Here is a 20,879-nt window from a genome sequence, read left to right as displayed (position 1 = left end):
ACTTCACTCAGCTTATGACATTTATATACAAACATGCATTGGAGACTGAAGTGTTAGCATGTTTTCATTTTATTCATTTCATTCTATTAGCAACTTTTCATTCTATTTTCACTCAATTTGTTTTATAAATAACACAGACTTGTGTTTCCATATATTTTGTGAATGTGTGTCTTTCATATTTGCAGGTCAGTCAGTGTGTGGGATATTTGGTATAGATATGGCAGACTTTTGTGAAGGTTTCCATGTCACACACAGAGGTTTAGCCTGCCTTGGATTTTAGCTGCTCTGAGTAAAAAAATGCAAATGTGCCAGGCCTCACAGGTAATGGGTGTGTTTGCACAACAAAAGCAGGAGGAGGACGGGGCTGTAGACCTGCGAAAATCACAGCAGGGGTGACAAACACCTTGGGACTCTCAGCAGAGAATAAAAACTCGGTAAATCTAGTGCTAGAGTCCAGTGGCGATGTCCTTTACACCACTGCATTCGACCCTATAGTTACTGATAAAGCACTTCTGAGTCAAGTCATTAAAATGAGAAGTGAGACTGAGAGGAAGCCATGCTTGCGCTGCAGTATTCACCAAAAAATAGTGTACGCTGCCCATATGTTTGAACTAATGTGCTGTTATTGTTAATAATAGCAGAAAATCTAACACCCTAACACGCAGAGTGGCTGCTCTGTCCTGAAATCGTACAGCTGAAAAGCTTTCAAATGGAATATATATTTTATAAAAGGCTAGTTAAGTAGGCCTAGTTTATTGGTGATTTCAGGTTCATCAAAGTTTCTGCTTTTTAACAACTGTATGTTGCTAATGTTATTTTTAAAACAAATTAACTCAGGTAAAACAAAAAAAAAATTTATGATTTCAGGGTTGACATTTTTCCCTCCCCGTCGTTTTTGACAATTTTTTCACTAGTTTTGCATTTGGCTACGGTCAGTGTCACTACTAGTAGCATTTGGCGATACCTGGACCCTACAGAAGTTGCACAGGTAGTCCAACTCCTCCAGGATGGCGCATTAATACGTGCCATTGCCAGAAGGTTCGCTGTGTCTCCAAGCACAGTCTCAAGGGTATGGAGGAGATTCCAGGAGACAGGCAGATACTCAAGGAGAGCTGGACAGGCCGTAGAAGGTCCTTAACCCATCAGCAGGACCGGAATATGCTTCTTTATGCAATGAGGAACAGGGTGAACACTGCCAGAACCCTACAAAATGACCTCCAGTAGGTCACTGGTGTGAATGTCTCTGACCAAACAATCAGAATCAGACTTCATGAGAGTGGCCTGAGGGCCCAACATCTTCTAGTGTGCCCTGGGCTCACTGCCCGGCACCATGGAGCTCGATTGGCCCTGTGCTTTTCATAGATAAGAGCAGATTCACCCTGAGGACATATGACAGATGTGAAAGGGTCTGGAGAAGCCGTGGAGAACATTATGCTGCCTGTAACATCATTCAGGATGAAAAGTTTGGTGGTGGGTCAGTGATTGTCTGAGGAGGCATATCCATGGAGGGACGCACAGATCTCTTCAGGCTAGACAACGGCACCTTGACTGCCTTTAGGTATCGGGATGAAATCCTTGGACCCATTGTCAGACCCTATGCTGGTGCATTGGGTCCTGGGTTCTGAGGGGGATAAGCTTTGTGCTAAACTTTGTCACACTAAAAAATAGGAACCAACTTGCAGGCAGGCAGGGCACTGGGCCTCACCCTAAACTGTGGTGTAACAGAAAAAGCAGAAGGTGTGTGTTGCAGGGTTTTTGTGACATTATGCTCACTGACCTACTGGGCCTAACAAAAAGCAAAAGTCAAAATAGAGTTCTATGTCACGTATGTCACGGGAGTGGAAAATAACAAGACCAGCAGATGCCCAGACGGGCTATATAAGCCAGACACAGACAACAGAGTTTGAGCTTCCTCGGGTATGTACTGTTTGTGCATCTGAGTGTGGCTCCCGGATCGATCTGTGCAAGGAATAAAGAGAGCTGAGTTACACCCATCCTTCGCCTCCAGTGTGCATCTCTTTCCTCATCAACGGACTCGGCAGAGTCTAACTCCAACAGTTCCTCCTGGTGCACGATAATGCCCGGCCTCATGTGGTGAGAGTATGCAAGCAGTTCCTGGAGGGTGAAGGAATTGATACCATTGACTGACCCTCATGCTCACCTGACCTAAATCCAACAGAATATCTCTGGGACATTAGGTCTTGGTCCATCTGACACTGGCAGGTTGCACCTCAGATTGTCTAGGAGCTCAGTGATGCCCTGGTCCAGAACTGGGAGGAGATCCCTCAGGACACCATCCGTCGTCTCATTAAGAGCATACCCGACATTATCAGGCAGTCAAACAAGCATGTGGGGGCCAAACAAACTACTGGGTATAATTTTGAGTTGCTGCAATGAAATTTCAGCAAAATGGACAAGCCTGCCACATCATTTTTTCACTTTGATTTTCGTAGTATCTGTAGGTTCATAATTTTAATTTCCATCAAATGATGTGGCATCATTTCATTCCTAACACATTACCCAGTCCATATCAGTATAGATCCAGTATGATTTTTTTCCCCATTGAGATCTGATGTGTTCCTTTAATTTTTTTTAGCAGTGCATATATAGTATATGTTAGAGAAATATGTACTTTTTTTATTGTCATTTTGCTAGATGCCATAGAAATAACACTCTGCAGCAGCTTGATCTTAATTTAGCAATAACACGTCTTAAGAACTGTCGCTTGAATATTTCCACCCCATACATGGTGATAAACAATGTTGAATATTATTTGCATATCCTGTTTGTGTACCTCAATAAAAGATACTGTGAGGGGACTTCCTCCTTCGAAGTTGGCTGTTTCAGGCTGAGAGGCTAACACCTCAAGGTCGAGACCGGACATCCCTTGCAGTAAGTAAAAAGTCATCACAGCTGTCTGTGTTGTTCTGTGTTCAGAGACTGGTTGGTTTCCAGCGTATCTTCAGAAGAAGATAACCCTAACAGTATTCCATTATAAACCTAAAATTAGCTACACGAATAGCATTGGGGTACTTTGCAAAGACTACAGACTGTTTACAAGGTAATAAAACTTTTACATAGATGTAAATGCACGTGCTTGTGTGTGAAAACTTGTCTTGAATTGAAAATCTCCCTCCAGCCTACTAACCAAAGTTGGCCACCCAGCGTTTTATTTGAAATGAAAAGTAAAATCCACGGTTTCAGGCTGAAGCGGCTTGTCCGTTTGCGTTGTTAACCCAACAACTATATAACAGATTCAAACATGAAATGCAATGAATGAAATTTAAAAAAAATTGTTAAAATATGAACAGGAAGATATTTTTATAATTTGTTTAGTCAATCTACTTTGAAAGTTCATTAGTAAAAAGGAAAGACAAGATACAGTTATTTGTGCAGAACATTTCACACAGATGCGATTTAAAGTATTTTACAAAGATCAAATAATACGGAATAAAAACATACAGTAAGAATGACACATGAATGCAGCATAAACCACTGTACCACTGTGCCACTATATTAGACACTTGTAACATTTACATAACTTATGCATTTAGGGTGTCTGCAATTCTTTGCCAAGCCAACTCCCTGGCTGTATTTATGGCCACAGTTTTTTAGCGATTACTGTATATCTTTGTATTCTTCATACAGTTCCTTCAGCAGAATTTGTTCTGCGATGCAAAAAAACGCCTCTGTCAGGTATGGGGTTGGACGGGCGAGCAGGAAGCGGGGAAAGACGAGGCAGGCAGGCAGGGAAAACGAAGTTTAATAAGGGAACAGGAGAGACAGGGCGGACAGCAACAAACTAAGAGTAACTAACATTAATAACAAGTCTGAGGAAGACGGACTCAGACGTGGACTAAATACAAAAGACAAGCCGAAAATAACAGGAAACAGCTGGGCATGAAGCACATGTGGATGATCGGGGGGCGTGGCACACAATGATCGGACGAGCTGGGCGTGACAGCCGCTCCAAAAAAAATGTAATAAAAAATGACACAGACATTACAATAAGGAATAATGACGATGGACAAGGTGGCGTTGCAGTGGTTAGCACTGCTGCCTCACACCTCTGGGACCAGGGCTTGAGTCTTCACCTTGGGTCTGTCTGCGTGGAGTTTGCTTGTTCTCTCCGTCCAAAAACATACTAAGGTGAATTGGAGTTACCAGATTGTCCGTAGGTGTGAATGGTGTGTGTGCCCTGAGGTATTCATCTTACCTTACACTGTAAAAACATGCTTTTTAAGTGCACCCACTGTATGTGTGTTTCTGTGTTTGTGAGTTTGTGTTTATGAGTGAGTGTGCATCTGTGTAAGTGTATGTGCGTGTCTGTCTGTGTGTATGTGTGTGTCTCTGTGTGTGTGTGTATGTGTGTGTGTTTGTGCACTACGCTTCCTTCTCACACACCCAGAATGACTTATAAGAGCAGAGTGCGTCATTCCAGCTCTTTATGGGGTTTTTTCCTGCAACGTTATGTGCACAGTCCTCCTCACCAGCGTTATTAGGTTCCCCATCCCTCCAGAAACTGAACAACAAACCAAAATAAATATTATTAATAGCAAAAAATAATAATCATCATTATTTACATAAGTTACTTAAGGATTTATTCCTGCTTTAACAACTCCTGCTCCTACCATTCTTTTGGCTATATTAAACTACAAAGTTAAAATCAATAGAAGTGTATTACTTGATGTCATTCTGTTTAAAGATATTAATTTGCAATTTGCAGTCATGTGCATCTACAAGTAACAAAGTAAAAAATATTTTATTAACAGATCCAGTAAAATCTCTCTTACCTTGTGGTCAGTGGTGTCCCATCCACCCATTTCCAGGTTCCTTCATGGTCACTATCTGTCAGACCGATCCAGACATCCATATGAAGTATAACACCCTTAAGTAGAAAGAGTAATGTACACATGAGTATTAATGAACATTAACTTAGATTTTTACAATTATTATATTTTCTGAAGAAGAGAATAATCAGGAGAGGGAAAACATAATGTAGGATCACACCCACAACTGCAAAGATCATCCAGATAACAAGATAAGGGAAGACTAACATTCCAAGTTTTATGATTTGGAGATATGGGTACCCCTGGAAGGCGAGGGATGTACCACCAAGTTGGGCTGAAGATAAATATCCAAGCCTAGTGCAAGTTGGGGCCCCCAGGTGGTCTGGGCTTGGCTGGAGTGCAGCTTTGATTAGTATGGACAAGGGAATGGACAAAGAGGGCTGATGATTCCAAAAGCCACACACACACACACACACACACACAGACACACACACACACACACACACACACACTCATGTTGATGTACCTAAATGGGGAACTTCTATTCATTTCTATGGGAAAAAATCACAATCACGACACCCTTAACCCCAGTTTTACTTTTTTGATTGTATTCACAGATTTTTAAAAGTTTCACGTTTTACCACACTTTGAGGATATTTTGGTCCACAAATGTATACACATACAAATGTATACACCCCCCCCCACACACAAATATATATGCACACACAGGTTTGTAAGGGATTATATTAAGCTATATGTGTATTACATCATAATTTGTGCGTTTTACTAGGGAATGTCGAAGATGTATGTTGCTCAGATGCATAAAGTTTGATGTTTCCTTTAAAATGTTAAGTAAAGTTTCACATAAACAAAATTTATAACAAGTGCCGAGGACCAGACGCAGTTGTATTTTGTTCAGGAAAAAGGGACTGAGTCCTTTCTTCTTAACATTTGAAGGAAATAATCTGTCACTACAGTTGACCATAAAGTCTAAATACACACGCAATGAGGCACAGTAACGCTTTCTTTAATTATCAGAATGTGTGAATTTCCTGCTTTGTCTTATAGTTGGGTGCTGAACATGCACAAACTCAAAGAAACTGATTTTTAGATATACACTCAAAAAAATAAAAATGGGACCAATGGCCGTCACGCATGATATGCAGACCAGTTCGGTCTCCCTTTTACACAGGCTCAGTGGCTATAAAAACTCCTACATTTAGCTGACAGAAATATTATTTTGTCCTTAGTAGCTAGTCTGATTTATCACTAATGAAGGCTTCCATATAGACATACTTAGCTATAACAGGCTAGCAAGTTCATACAAAAGTTTTAGAGCATTGTTGTTTGTTAATCGCTGTTTTATGTCTTATACTGATATTCAATCAGCAATAAATACCTATTTTACTACATACTTTACGTTAAGGCAGTTTGCACTGATCACCAAAGCAGCTTTTTTTTTCCTTGGGTTACTGCCAAAGATGGTGATAGGCTATATTTAAAAGTTGGTAAGCCTGGTGATAAAGTTTATTAAAATAACATTTTATTATTAAATATTTTAAATACATAAAGTACAATCTCTTAAAGTATTTTGTTTAAAAAAAATGCCCAGCAAAAGACAAATTACAAAATATTTATAAATAAATACGTATTTTAAATACATTTGAAATACTGTCCATCTCTGCCTGTAAGGAAATGCTCAGAACACAAATGGGCCACTTCCTGACAGTACCGTCATTCAAGTTCTTTCAGCTGATGGCTTTTAGGCAAGCTTTCTGTCGCCTTTCTGGTAGTTATTCTGTGCCTTTGCCTTGATTTTTACAAACCTAATTTAACCCCCTCATAATAACAGGCAGGCTCCAACCAGCAGAGTCAAGCAACAAGACCTACAGTAGGATAAGTTAGCTTGAAGGTCTGACGTAAGACAACTACAAATTTCACAAAGTGGTTCCCAGCTGATGATGTTCAGCTGACTGGATTTTCTGTTCACTAAACCAATGTTCTGATAAGCCAATTAGTGCGCTGCCTCCAATGGGAGAATAATATACCACCAAACAATGCAGTACGCTATGTATTTCCCCAGGATACAAGTTTCAAACCCTTTCAAAATGTTTGGAAGTGTTTGGAAACTCAATACACCTTCACTTTTATTTCTCATGTACCCTTGAAAGGTATATAATGATAACTAATAAAAAAACACACACAATCCTTAAGATCAACTTCAATTACTTATTAAGGATCTGAATAGCTGATATTACGTTTAACAGTCACCTTTTAAGGAAAAGAAGGAAAAAGTACCAGCATGAAGGAAAAGAGAACCAGTCAGATTTATCAATCGTCAAATTGCTCAAGTTTCAAACCAGAACACAATCAGCTCCTCTATGTACTGGTTTTATGACAGCGAAATAAGATAAGCAAGACGAACACTAGTGGTTTAGTCTCTCAATCAATGTTGCAATAACCCACAATATATATAGAAAACACTGCAACACACAATTGATCAGATTAACACAAAAGTTCCAAATGAGCTATTTACCATTTATGATCTATTGGTAAACGCATTAAATGTTTAATGAGGTTTGAAAAGTTCATATTTGGATCCAGGGAAAAATCACTCAGTTCGGGTAGTTGCCATCCCTCCGATATTTTTTTATCACGGTGGTGATGAAACAGGCCGCAGCAGAAGTTCCAACAAACCGAAGCTTGATGACCCGCAGTGCTCTGGGCCTCGGGAACGAACTCCTTGCGATGCTCGCAGTAGCGTTCCAACACTCTCAGCTTCAGCAGCAATAAACTGTAGGCTCGCGCAGTGAACAATCCATGTAGGACTAAACTCAGGACTAAACTCAGGAGCGAAAAAGGTAAAACAAAGAGCAGCCCATAGAATCACCGGAAAACTAGGAAATGTAAACAAATACTGGTCGTTCAAACTTTCTCTGCAATACAGCTTAATATTTGGGCTCCAATAAGTCTCCATTTACTAGTTGCAGTTTATTAATCAAACTACCAGTAGCTACACTTGTGTACAGTCCTCTCTCTCCGTTTTTTCCTCTCCCGACTCGAATCTCACCCGCCACCTAACTTAACCCCTGATTGGCTAAAATATCTGTCTGTCAATTAAACAGCACCAGATTGGCTAAGAATGTGTATACGGTACAGTAGGCGCCATAACTTTTGGCAGGAACCAGTAGCAATTAAGAAATCTTGGTAAATGAAGTCCTAATATTGAATCTTGAATATAAACATTTTAAGGGCTCTACACTAACGTATAAAAAAGAAACTTAGATTCGGGTTTTTCTTGCTGCTGTTACTACTTGTTCCCTGGTAAAATGGCCACTGCTTTGTTTTCAATTATACTCTGGAGAATGAGGTCAGCTTAATACAAATGTTATATCTTTGTGGGGACTAACCATTCATTTCTAATGGGAAAACTAATAGGTCTATTTAGGGTAGGCTTGAGCCCCCCCGTAAAATGATCCCTAGCACCCCCTAAAAATATAGTAGTTATAATACTATTTGTAGAATTCCTTGACATCAATAATAAAGGAAGAGAGTCTCTAACAGGTGCAGCACTTTATTGTGTCTTCATAGGAAGCATTCAGGAACATCCTGACCACCGTATGAGCACCGTGAAAACTACAAAAAAATGGATAAATAAATAAAATAAATATACACATATATTTGCTTAAAGTTTTACTAAAGGAATTGGCTGTAAACAGAGTTGCAACATCAAGCTCAACTGCTTAAAAAGCATCAGAGAAGCAAAACGGGCCTATTCAAATAAGTTATCAAATGACCTCTCAGATAATAACCCCAGAAAGGTATGCGAGGGTCTGAAACAAATTGCTAATTACAATGGCAGCGGGACATATATGGGAAACATGGACATCTCATTAGCAGAGGAATTAAATCACTTCTTTGCTCGCTTTGAGAGAACTGTAGACACTCCTTCCACGCAAACTGCCCTGTCCATAGCCTCCTCTGAGCTCAGCCCACACACACTCACCCTTCAAGCATATCTGCAATAATAGTCCCAGTCCCCAAGTCCTATAACGTCAGTAGCCTCAATGACTACAGACCCATTGCACTGACACCTGTGGTTGCAAAGTGTTTTGAGAAGCTGGCTTAAAGCACATAAAGGACTGCCTCCCACCTGGCTCTGACCCCCATCAGTTTGCCTATAAGGCAAACAGGTCCACCGAAGACGCAATTTCCATTGCCCTCCACTCTGCTCTGCAACATCTAGAGAATCCTAGGACTTTAGTAAGGATGCTCTTCATTGATTTTAATTCAGCTTTTAATACCATTATCCCAGACATCCTTATAGCCAAGCTGGTTAACCTGGACTCCCCCCCGCAACATGTGCATGGATCAAAAACATTCTTACTATTTCTAACTACTACTAATATCAACAACGACAATAATAATAGTAATCATGTTACAAATAGGTATTATATATATATGTAGCATATGCACGTAATCATACACATATACACATATATTTCAATTCCTATATCTATCACTCTAAAAAGTAATAATAATAATGATAATGAACACTCAACCTTATATGCGCCCATTCTTGTATGTGCAAGTGTGGTAGGTGTGAACTGATTTGTCATTGGATGTGCTGGTAATTGATGCTGTCAGGGGGCGTGACAGTGCCCCCCCCACCCCCAGGTCCAAGGCGAAGTCAGGGGGAACCAGGCAACCACGTGTCCCAGAGACAACCGCCTGCCCAACCTGAGAGGAAGCCTGTGAGGGGGAACAGGAAGCGAGCCCCCCAGTCCTGCCCGTGACCCCCCCCACCGAGGCAAGCGGGTTCAACCGGGAGCCCACCGCCCCCCCCAGGCAGAGGGCCTCTCACATGCCGGAGGGGCCCCAGCCTCCCAAGCCCACCCCCTGGCAGGACGGACCGCGGCCCACAGCAGCAACCCGGCACGCCCCCCCCCCCCCCCCCCCCAACACTGCAGGATGACTGAAGGAAGGCCCATACGAAGTGCAGCCCCCACCCCCCAAACCCGGGAGCGGACCCCTCTTTTGACTTCCAGTTAAGAAGGATTGTTTTCTTGGCAATGGTTAGTACTGTGAGAAGCATGCAAGAGTTATTCCTGTCTATATTAATATTAGTGAGGTCCCCAAGCAGGCAGAGTGAGGGGGATGGTGGGATTGGATGCCCCTGGTGTATCGATAAGTCTTCACAGATCCTTTGCCAGAATTCATTGACCGGAGTGCAGTACCAGAAAGCATGCAGATTATTATCTGGTGCATCTTTCTTACAAGTTACGCATATGTCAGTATTTCTTATACCCATCTGGAACATCCTTTGCCCTGTGTAGTGCGTTTGGTGTAACATTTTGTACTGTATTAGCTGCAGGTTGGAGTTCTGAGTCATTCGAAAGGTATTCAAGCAAATTTGCCTCCAGAAGATAGTGTCTGGGTTGTGGGTAGGGAGTGAGAGCGTAATAGATTGTGCTAGATACACATAAACCCTAGATAGTAGTTTTTTAGTGGTTATTTATTTATATAAAGTTATTAGGAAGTTTGCAAAATGGACATAAAATCTTGTAACTCATTGGCCGTGTTAATTCAAGAGGAGTTAAAGAAAGAAAACTTAAGACTACAGTTTATACAATAACTCCAATCTCCATGAATATTGACATTATAACTTAAAACACTTACTCAGCCACATAACAAGTGCTGCACTTAACTGAGCAAAATGAAAATGTTACCAACAACCTTTGAGAATGAAGCTTGTGGAGATTTGGTCATTCATTTTTACGTAGGCTTTAGGTGAACTGTATAAAATTTTAATTCAGGTTACGAAGTTCTCGTTAAATCCAAATTTTAGTAAGGTTGTCAGTAGAAATTTACAGTTTACCCTGTCAAAAGCCTTTTCTGCGTCCAATGAGACGATTATGGCTTCCTTATTTTGAATACTACAGTAGTCTATTATGTTAATTAGTCTCCTGATGTTGTTAGTAGTCTGTCTGCCTTTATGAAACCCGTTTGATCCGGATGTATTATATAAGGTATTACTTTTTCATTTCTACCAGCCAATGCTTGCTGATGATTTTAAGATCTGCAGTTATGAGTGATATTGGTCGACAGGTAGAGGGGAGACTATGGTCTTTGTCAGGTTTGAGGAGCAGGTTAATATCTGCACAATTCATATTTGGAGGAATACTGCAAGTTTCTTTAATTTCTATAACCATTCTATGGAATAGTGGTGCTAGCAGAGGCCAAAATGTTTTGTAGGATTCTGCTGGAAATCCTTCTGGACCTGGGGCTTTCCCGTTAGGCATACATTGTAATGCATCGTAAAGTTCCACTATTGAGAGAGATAACTCTAATGCCGTTATTTGTTCATTATTTTATTTTGGTAGGTCGATGTTATTTAAGAACTCTTCTATTTCAGGATTGGTTGGATTAATATTAGGTGAGCATAATTTTTCCCTAAATATCCTATTTATCTCTCCTGGGCTACGAGTTGTCTTCCCATTGGGGTCTGTAACTGAAGATATTGCTACATTTTCTTTATTCTGTTTTAGTTGATTTGTTACAAACTTACTAGATTTATTACCATGTTCAATATTGTCCAAGCGTAATCTCTGTAAGTAAAACTGAGTTTTTTGTCTCTTAATTCTTGCAGTTCCATTTTACATTTTCTCAGCTTATTGAGAAGGTGTTTTTCTTGGGAGGCAACATGTGCTAATTCCAAAGCTTTAATTTTCTGTTCCAGTTCTGTCTCGAGTGCTTTATCCTTATTTTTGTGTGCTAAATATGAAATTATTCCACCTCTGTTGCAACTATATATTTAAAGTTGCTTATTTGTTTAGTTATAATATATTATTCCTGTCTGTTGATTTAATATGAATAATTATTTCTTTTTATAACTAGACTGAATTGTGTATTTGATGATAGATGGACCCCTCCTGGAGCCGAAACCTTATCGTGGTGGAGGGGTTTGCGTGTTCCAATGATCCCAGGAGCTAAGTTGCCTGGGGCTTTATGCCCCAGGTAGGGTCACCCAAGGCAAACAGGTCCTGGGTGAGGAACCAGACAAAGTGCGGCTCAAAAGACCCCTTATGATGAACAAAAACATGGGCACACATTTTTCCCTCACCTGGACGCGGGTCACCGGGGCCCCCTCCTGGAACCAGGCCTGGGCGTGGTGCTCGATGGCGAGCGCCTGGTGGCCAGGCCTGTACCCATGGGGCCTGGTCGGGCACAGCCCGAAGAAGGCACATGGGTCCCCCCTCCAATGGGCTCACCACATGTAGGAGGGGCCAAAGGGATCGGGTGCAGTGAGAGTTGGGCAGCGGCCAAAGGCGGAGACCTTATCAGTCTGATCCTCGGCTGCAGAAGCTAGCTCTAGGGACATGGAATGTGACCTCTCTGGTGGGGAAGGAGCCTGAGCTGGTGGCTATGAGGTTCCAACTAGATGTAGTCGGGCTCACCTCGATGCAAGGCTTTGGCTCTGGAACCAGTCTCCTCGAAGGGGGTTGGACCCTCTTCCACTCTGGAGTTGCTCACGGGGAGAGGCGCCGAGCAGGGGTGGGCATACTTATTGCCCCTTGGCTGGACGCCTGAACATTGGAGTTTACCGCAGTGGACGAAAGGGTAGTCTCCCTTCGCCTTCGGGTGGGGGGACGGGTCCTGACTGTTGTTTGTGCTTATGCACCAAACAGCAGTTCAGAATACCTACCCTTTTTGGAGTCCTTGGCAGAGGTGTTGGAGAGCGCTCCTCCCAGGGACTCTCTTTTTCTACTGGGGGACCTCAATGCTCACGTGGTCAATGACAGTGAGACCTGGAGGGGCGTGATTGGGAGGAATGGCCCCTCTGATCTGAACTCAAGTGGTGTTTTGTTATTGGACTTCTGTGCTCGTCACGGATTATCCATAATGAACACCATGTTCAAGCATAAGGGTGTCAATACGTGCACTTGGCATCAGGACACCCTAGGCCGCAGTTCGATGATCGACTTTGTGGTCGTGTCATCAGACTTGCGGCCACATGCATTGGACACTCAGGTAAGGAGAGGGGTGGAGCTGTCAACTGATCACCATCTGGTGGTGGGTTGGCTCCGCTGGTGGGGGAGGAAGCTGGTCAGACCTGGCAGACCCAAGCATATAGTGCAGACCAGTCTTTTGGGAACGCCTGGCGGAATCTCCTGTCAGGAGGAGCTTCAACTGCAACCTCCGGCAGAACTTCGCCCATGTCCCAGGAGAGGCGAGGGATATTGGGTCCGAATGGGCCATGGTCCGTGCCTCCATTATTGAGGTGGCTGACCGAAGCTGTTGCCGTAAGGTGGCCGGTGCCTATCGTGGCGGCAATCCCCGAACCCGCTGGTGGACACCGGCAGTGAGGGATGCTGTCAAGCTGAAGAAGGAGTCCTATCGGGCCATTTTGGCCTGTAGGACTCCGGAGGCATCTGATAGGTACCGGCGGGCCAAGCGGAATGCGGCTTTTGCGGTCGCTGAGGCAAAAACTCGGGTATGGGAGGAGTTTGGCGAGGCCATGGAAAATGACTTCCGGACGGCTTTGAGGAGATTCTGGTCCACCATCCGGCGTCTCAGGGTGGGAAAGCGGTACAGCATCAACATTGTTTATAGTGCGGATGGTGTGCTGCTGACCTCAGCTCCGGACGTTGTGGGTTGGTGGAAGGAATACTTCGAAGACCTTCTCAATCCCACAGACACGCCTTCCAATGAGGAAGCAGAGTCTGGGGACTTGGGGGTGGACTCACCTATCTCTGGGGCAGAGGTCGCTGAGGTGGTTAAAAAGCTCCTCGGTGGCCGGGCCCCAGGGGTGGATGAGATCCACCCGGAGTTCCTCAAGGCTCTGGATGGATATCTTGGTTGACACGCATCTGCGGCATTGCGTGGACATCGGGGCCGGTGCTTCTGGATTGGCAGACTGGGGTGGTGGTCCCCCTCTTCAAGAAGGGGGACCGGAGGGTGTGTTCCAACTATAGGGGGATCACACTACTCAGCCTCCCTGGTAAGGTCTATTCGGGGGTTCTGGAGAGGAGGGTCTGTCGGATAGTCGAACCTCAGATTCAGGAGGAGCAGTGTGGTTTTCGCCCTGGCCGTGGAACAGTGGACCAGCTCTATACTCTCAGCAGTGTCCTAGAAAGTGCTGGGAGTTTGCCCAAGCAGTCTACATGTGTTTTGTGGACTTGGAGAAGGCATTCGACCGCTTCTCTCGGGGAGTCCTGTGGGGAGTGCTCCGGGAGTATGGGGTGCCGTGCTGCCTTATAAGGGCTGTTCGGCCTCTGTACGACCGGTGCCAGAGCTCGTCCAGTGAGGGTTGGACTCCCTCATGGCTGCCCTTTGTCACCGATTCTGTTCATAACTTTTATGGACAGAATTTCTAGGAGCAGCCAGGACGTTGAAGGTGTCCGGTTTGGTGACCTCAGGATTAGGTCTCTGCTTTTTGCAGAGAATGTGGTTCTGTTAGCCTCATCGGACCATGACCATCGGCTCTCACTGGAGCAGTTCGCAGCTGAGTGTGAAGTGGCTGAAATGAAAATCAGCACCTCCAAATCTGAGACCATGGTCCTCAGCCGGAAAAGGGTGGAGTGCTCTCTCTGGGTTGGGGAGGGGGTCCTTCCTCAAGTGTAGGAGTTTAAGTATCTCGGGGTCTTCTTCATGATTGAGGGAAGAATAGAGCGGGAGATCGATAGGCGGGTCGGTGTGGCGTCAGCAAAGCTCTCGATTTACCAGTTGATCTATGTTCCTACCCTCACCTATGGTTATGAGCTATGGGTAGTGACCGAAAGAACGAGATTGTGAGTGCAAGTGCCTGAAATGCGTTTTCTCCGCAGGGTGATAGAGATAGGGTGAGGAGCTCAGTCATTCGGTAGGAATTCGGATCTTACAGAGCATCTTACAGTTCGGCATCTGACAACCTCATGTTTCCTGTGTGTGATTGGTTCAATGCCCGTTGGGTGCCTGTGGTAGTCCTTTTAAGGACTGCGAATAAAGAACGTGATTTCCCTGGCAAAGCAAGTCTCCATGTCTTTCTCTGCTCCTGCGATGTCTTGGTCTGCCCAGCGCTGCAATATGTAAAGTTAAATACTTAACTTAGACCAGAACTCTGGTTGGATATCCCTGATCATTAGTCCGAGGGTCAAATTCACAATGATCGGTATTCATAGACTTTAGACTTTAAGAGCATACCCCTCGGATTACTCAGGGGGTCGGGCAGAAATGAAAGACTGAAAGATACCTGCTTGAAGATCAACCACGTGAAAGGGGAAAGATATAGTAACTGCCAACTACAAAAAGCCGCTCCAGACCTTGCCCCCTGAACTTCATCTCTCGACCATCTCACCCTCTCCATACAAATTTCCAAAGACTGCATTCGCAGACCATGTAAGGTCATTTATTTACTAATCTATCATGTCCCATTTATCTACTTTATAATTTTGGGTTGCGCTTTTAGGATCAAGGGCTTACTGTGCAGAACAGTATTTCCTTTAAGGGTACCCATTTAAAGTAAAGTACTGCCTTCCCATATTCCAGCATGCTCATTTTTATTCTGTTTTATTCGGTTATTTTGTGTTATTATGTTTTATGTTAAGTGGATTATCTGTTAGTTGTAGCGTTAGACATAAATGCATGCATTTTGAATTCTCAAATGAGTGGACTTAATTCATATCCAGAATTTTTACATTTGTCATTAGTTAATCATTTGGGTATTCTGTAATATAGTTTGGTGAAGATACAAATCATTTGAGTCTAATTTTCACTGCAATAAAATACAAATCCATCTTTACACCCTTTATTTATATAATATGTGGGGAAGATGGTCGTGGGGAAGATGGTGGCGCAGGAAGTAGTGCTATCGTAACTGGAGGGTTGAAGGTTTGAGCCTTGGTTCCTCCTGACCCCATTAAAGTGTCCTTGAGCAGGACAGTGAACCCCAAATTGCTCCCGGTGAGCAGGTTGGCGCCTTGCATGGCAGCCTCCGCCACCGGTGTGTGAATGTGTGAATGTGAGGCATAAAAATGTAAAGCGCTTTAAGTACTTGTAGGAGTAGAAAGCGCTATATAAATGCAGTGTATTTACCATTTACCATTCAATAGTCAAATACCGCAATCACAGATTTTAAATGTTAACCAAAGATTCAAGAATTAGAAAAAAAATCCATTTAATTTCTTGGGAAGATGAATTTGGGGATATTCCATGTAATTGACTGTCGTTTCTTTTTTTACTGCTAAGTAAAGTAGTGAAATTGTACAGCCTCCATGATGCAGACGGATTATTCTACTTTCAAGTCTCACCTGTTCCTGTTGACTGTTGATGATAATCAGATCCGCTCCTCTATTTTTACAATCCTGCTGGCCCTCATGCCAAGTCTTTTTCTCAGTGGAGAAGTAGTACAACCGTGTCCCAAACCTTGTCCATCCCTCAGGACATAGTTTTTCTGAAGAAAAAAATGAAGGTCTTGTTTATGTAACTACAGGAATCAGAAAATGGCACAACAGATGTGGGTGATCTTTTGGTATTCAAAAAAAACAACCATTCATGAAACTCAGATTCGTACAGAGTTACTCTAGCTGTGTCATCTTGATAGAAAAATCGTGTTAATGTGAATGTTAATTAATGAATGACTGTTGAAAAAGATTTGAAAAGCTAATAATAGAATTAGCTAAAACCTTCGGGGTTTATATTATCTGCTTATTATCTCTTTTTATTTTTCATATATCTTTTACTTTGTTCCTATATATTTATTTTACTATACTGTATATGAAAATTGTCATATTAAAGTTTTACTTACCAGAACATTGTTGTGTTTTCTCATTCTCTAAAAGTTCATTATTTGCGATGCAGGTGCTGTAATTTGTTTTAAGCTGGTCTTTCTGCACAGTGCAAGTGCTATAATTTGCTTGCAGCTGGTCTTTCTGTGCAGTGCTGGTGCTATAATTTACTTGCAGGTGGTCTTTCTCTGCAGTGCAGGTGCTATAACTTGTTTGCAGCTGGTCTTTCTGTGTAGTGCAGGTGCTGTAGCTTGTTTGCAGCTCGTTTTTCTGTACAGTGCAGGTGCTTGAATCTGTTTGTAGCTGGTCTTTTTGTGCAGTGCACATGCTGTATCTTGTTTGCAACTGGTCTTTCTGTACATTGCAGGTGCTGGAATATGTTTGGAACTGGTCTTTCTGTGCAGTGCAGTTGTTGTAGCTTGATTGCATATAGTCATTTAGTGCAGCGCAGGTGCTGTAACTTGTTTGCAGCTGGTCTTTCTTTGCATTGCAAGTGTTGTAACTTGTTTGCAGTTGGTCTTTCTGTGTATTGCAAGTGTTGTAATTTGTTTGCAGGTGGTCTTTCTGTGCAGTGCAGATACTGGAATTTGTTTGCAGATGGTCTTTCTGTGTAGTGCAGGCACTGTAGCTTGTTTGCAGCTGGTTTTTCTGTGCAGTGCAGGTGATGTAGTTGGCTTGCAGCTGCTCTGTCTTTGCAGTGCAGGAGTTGCAACTTGTTTGCAGCTGGTCTTTTTGTGTCACACAGGCATTGTAACTGGTTTGTAACTGGAGTTTCTCTGCTGCACAGATTATAGATCTCATTTTTAGCTGATCTATCTCAGTATAATTGGACATAATATGTGAACAGGCCTGCATCCATCGGTTTTCATTTCTCTTTATCTCCGCATTGATTCCGTTATCTGGAAAAAGGATTACCAAAGCATACAGTAGTGTAAGGATACTACATACTATAATCTTGTCAGCTGACAAAAGCTTTTACTAAAATGTAATTAAGAAACTCACAGTAGACACACAGTGTTATGATTATTATCAGCAGGAGAAAACACAGCATTCCTAGACACAATGTAGCCACTTTGTAGAATCGTCTGCCTCTGTACTCAGACACTGTGGGTGGAGAAAAAAAAAACATCTATCACTAATAAACACAATACAGGAAATGTGTGAACCTGCAAAACAACAGTTATTACATATTATGACAAGCTCTTGTCCTTTTATTTATACATCATTCTCCAGTTTTCCTTTTCAGTAACCATTTGTCCATTTTGGTTGGACTCACACATACCTTAATACCCAGTACCCAAATATCACATACAAACTGGGATTTGGTAACTAAACAGTTATAGCATAAGAAGTACCCATCAAGAGGGAATTGGGAATGATAGGGCCAGAATTGGCTATATCCAAGGACACATAACTCCAAGGATAGTGCGTAAGGCTGTCTTCACTGAGCGGATTTCCCATTCCCAGGATCCTCCAAAATGAGGAGCGCTAGGTGGGTTAAAGCAGACAGTGATCTGCTGGGCTGCCAGTTGGTCCCTTATAGAGCGTGCTAAAACGTTAAAGGTCTCCCTCAGCTCGGTACTAGTTCCCTTAAAATTGGTGCTCTTGTCAGATATCATCTCATGTGGCTTCCCTCTTCACGCAGTAAACCTGCGTAATGACATGAGGAATGAGTCAGTGTTGAGGCTAGGCACGAAATAAAAGTTTAAGAAGCCATGCTGAAGATATACAGGTTTCCATGAAACCTTCTGTAAGCTGAAATGGCATAAAGCAAAAAAAAAAAAACAATTACCATAAATTAATATGAGGAATACTTTGTAGCATTCCCAGATTGAAAAAATAACCTTCCAAGTAGTTATAGCTGTGCCTCGCAAGCGCTGCTGTATATTGCCCTGTGTCTACGTATTGTAAATAGCCGCTGTATTGTTGTTCTTGTTATGGTTACAGTTGCGTTTCTGATTGTGTCATGTATGTTTACCCGTGTCTTGTGTGTACCCTGTCCGATCCTCACATGTTTTTAGTTTGTATAACTCTCCCACCTTGTGTTCGGCGTCTGACCACCTTGTGTTTCCACTGTGTGTATTTGGGTGCGGTGCTAGTTGGGTGCCTTTTACAGTCCTGTTAATATTCGAGATTATTTAATTGTCACATGCATAGTCATACAGGTACAACATGCAGTAAAATGTATCCTGAACCACTCTTCTGACTGCGCAACTAGTTACAAAAGATATGGAAAAAAGACATTTTAAATTTTAAGTAGAACTTATATATAATACAGATTTGAAACAGATTTACAGATGTGTGATATGCAGATATAAGTTATATAGTTAAAGTGCATTGTGTGGAATGATGACAATCAGAATGAGACCCTGAGAAGGTTGCTGTCCAGTATAGTATGAAAGTACTATAATATTATACTATAATACAGTGTAGAGAGAGGTGGCTGTGTCCTGATTGAGGAGTCGAATGGTCTGGGGATAAAAACTCCTGAGTATTTCTGTCTTGGTCAAGATGTTGCGAAACCTTCTGCCTGATTGCAGAAGCTGAAATAGTTTGTTACCAGGATGAGAGGGTCTCTTACAATTCTTATGGCTCTGGATCTACATCTCCTTGTGTAAATGGCCTGCAGTGAAGGAAGAGCTGACCTGCAGCAGCGTTCCACTACACGGATCATTCTCTGAAGTGCTTTTTGGTACAAAACGCAGATGTTGCCATACCATGATGAGATGTTCTGAGTGAGGATGCTCTCCACAGCGCCAGAGTGGAAAGTCCTTAGGACAGCAGGGGAGACCCCAAACTTCCTCAGCTGTCTAAGGTGGTACATACACTGCTTTGTCTTTTTTGCCTGAGCGTGGATGTGTTACTATGTGTTAAGGACTGCTATTAAAGTGTCTGTTCTATTTCCTTCCCTATGCTTGTGATGCCTTGGTCCCCCCGGTGCTACAATATAATAAAAATCAGAGGTCAATAGTTATAGTCACATATCTGGCATGACACGCTTTACATACATAGTTTGCAAACCCTACAGACTATTTTCAAGGTAATAAATCTATTACATACATGTATCACATTTATAAAACATTACAATGCATCATAAACATGGCTCTAAATATTTATAAAAAGCATAACATATCATAGTCATGTTTATTATACATTATGAATGCTGTATGAAGCTCTCATCTATAGTATACCGGTGTAGATTTGGATATGGACAGTAAGAACATGTCACTACCACAACTGAGGAAATACTGTGCGTGTTTAGGGGGTGGGGTTGAAACCAAACCTACATCCTTATAATGCACTAAAGATGCATTAGTGCAGTGCAAAAATCTTTAATTCTTATACTGACCATTATAATGCATTATGAACTATTACAGTATGAAGGTATCTACAGCACATTATATAAGAAGCTTCATTGGCGCTTATGAAATATTATAATCAACAATTTAATACCTTATGACTGTCAATAGAAGATGCTGTAGAGCTTTATTAATTTTTATACTGACCATAATGATGCATTACGAAGGTATCTATGTACGTCTACAAGGTACCTAGATGATACCTTCAGGTAAAATGTCACCATTTAAGCGTTTCTTCTTTTTTCATAACAGCGAAAATCCTCTTTGAATTTCTTTTGATTAGCGAAAACACGTGCTAATGTAGGACTTTTGTCACGGCAAAGTAGCGTAAAGCGAACGTTCATAAAGTAGGGAAAACTTTTATGGACACAACATATGTAAATATTTAGCAGTTACAGTTGCATCATAATTTGTACAGGTTAAACAAGAATAGATATCATTACATTTCACTGCAGGACTGCAGGATAGTGGTGACCAGTAAATACATAAACAAATATACATTAACATAACCACATACCAATAGCTTTAATTTGAGGCAAGAGTTTTGTGTTTCTACCTGAGAACTGAGGTCCAGGTCTGTTCATATGAGCATCAGTTTCTGTCTTTTCTGCCCTTGAGTTACCCTCATCCAATCTTACAAAACGCATTTCCATTTCCCAGTGTCACTGTTTGCCTGTCTCTCCACACATAGCACTTCTGTGAATGGGCTGCATGGGCTTGGTGTGCAGTTTATACTGTGACATGCAGAGGAGGCGGGAACAACATGGATCAGCACCACCTGAACTTTGAAGAGAACACTGAAGCCGAGAAAAAATACAAACCAGCTACTTTTAAAAGTAAAAAGAGTGATAAAAAAATTAATTATATAATTCTCAGCTAGTATTATAAATTATTTATTATAAATTAATGGTTTAAATTACATTTCAGTATCATGCAGCTTCAGGCTCATTATATATATAAAGAAA

At 42.1% G+C, this 20,879-nt stretch overlaps 1 protein-coding gene across 1 annotated transcript; it reads right to left on the bottom strand.

Moving 5' to 3' along the window:
* Positions 1–3,148: 3,148 nt before the first annotated feature.
* LOC125721152 (low affinity immunoglobulin epsilon Fc receptor-like) lies at positions 3,149–20,633 on the bottom strand. The gene is made up of 6 exons (XM_048997178.1): positions 20,471–20,633; positions 17,558–17,659; positions 16,576–17,454; positions 16,079–16,221; positions 4,794–4,888; positions 3,149–4,522 (listed from the first exon to the last, which is right to left on the bottom strand). Exons 1-6 carry the CDS (start codon positions 20,565–20,567, stop codon positions 4,384–4,386), a joined length of 1,455 nt encoding a protein of 484 aa, XP_048853135.1. The 5' UTR covers positions 20,568–20,633; the 3' UTR covers positions 3,149–4,383.
* Positions 20,634–20,879: the final 246 nt, after the last annotated feature.

The sequence above is a fragment of the Brienomyrus brachyistius genome, unplaced genomic scaffold (genome assembly GCF_023856365.1).
Source record: "Brienomyrus brachyistius isolate T26 unplaced genomic scaffold, BBRACH_0.4 scaffold32, whole genome shotgun sequence".
Taxonomy (NCBI): domain Eukaryota; kingdom Metazoa; phylum Chordata; class Actinopteri; order Osteoglossiformes; family Mormyridae; genus Brienomyrus; species Brienomyrus brachyistius.
The sequence above is the reverse complement of the archived record's forward strand: the minus strand, read 5'-3'. Positions and strand labels throughout refer to the sequence as shown.

What these genes read in the sequence shown, in the direction of transcription:
- LOC125721152 (XM_048997178.1), bottom strand. Translation starts at nt 20,567, where the DNA reads ATGGAAATGCGTTTTGTAAGATTGGATGAGGGTAACTCAAGGGCAGAA. An exon ending in TCAACAGTCAACAGGAACAG is followed by an intron (nt 4,889 to 16,078) that starts GTGAGACTTGAA and finishes TTTCTACTTAAG; the next exon opens with GGTGTTATACTTCATATGGA. An exon ending in GGGACACCACTGACCACAAG is followed by an intron (nt 4,523 to 4,793) that starts GTAAGAGAGATT and finishes TTTGTTGTTCAG; the next exon opens with TTTCTGGAGGGATGGGGAAC.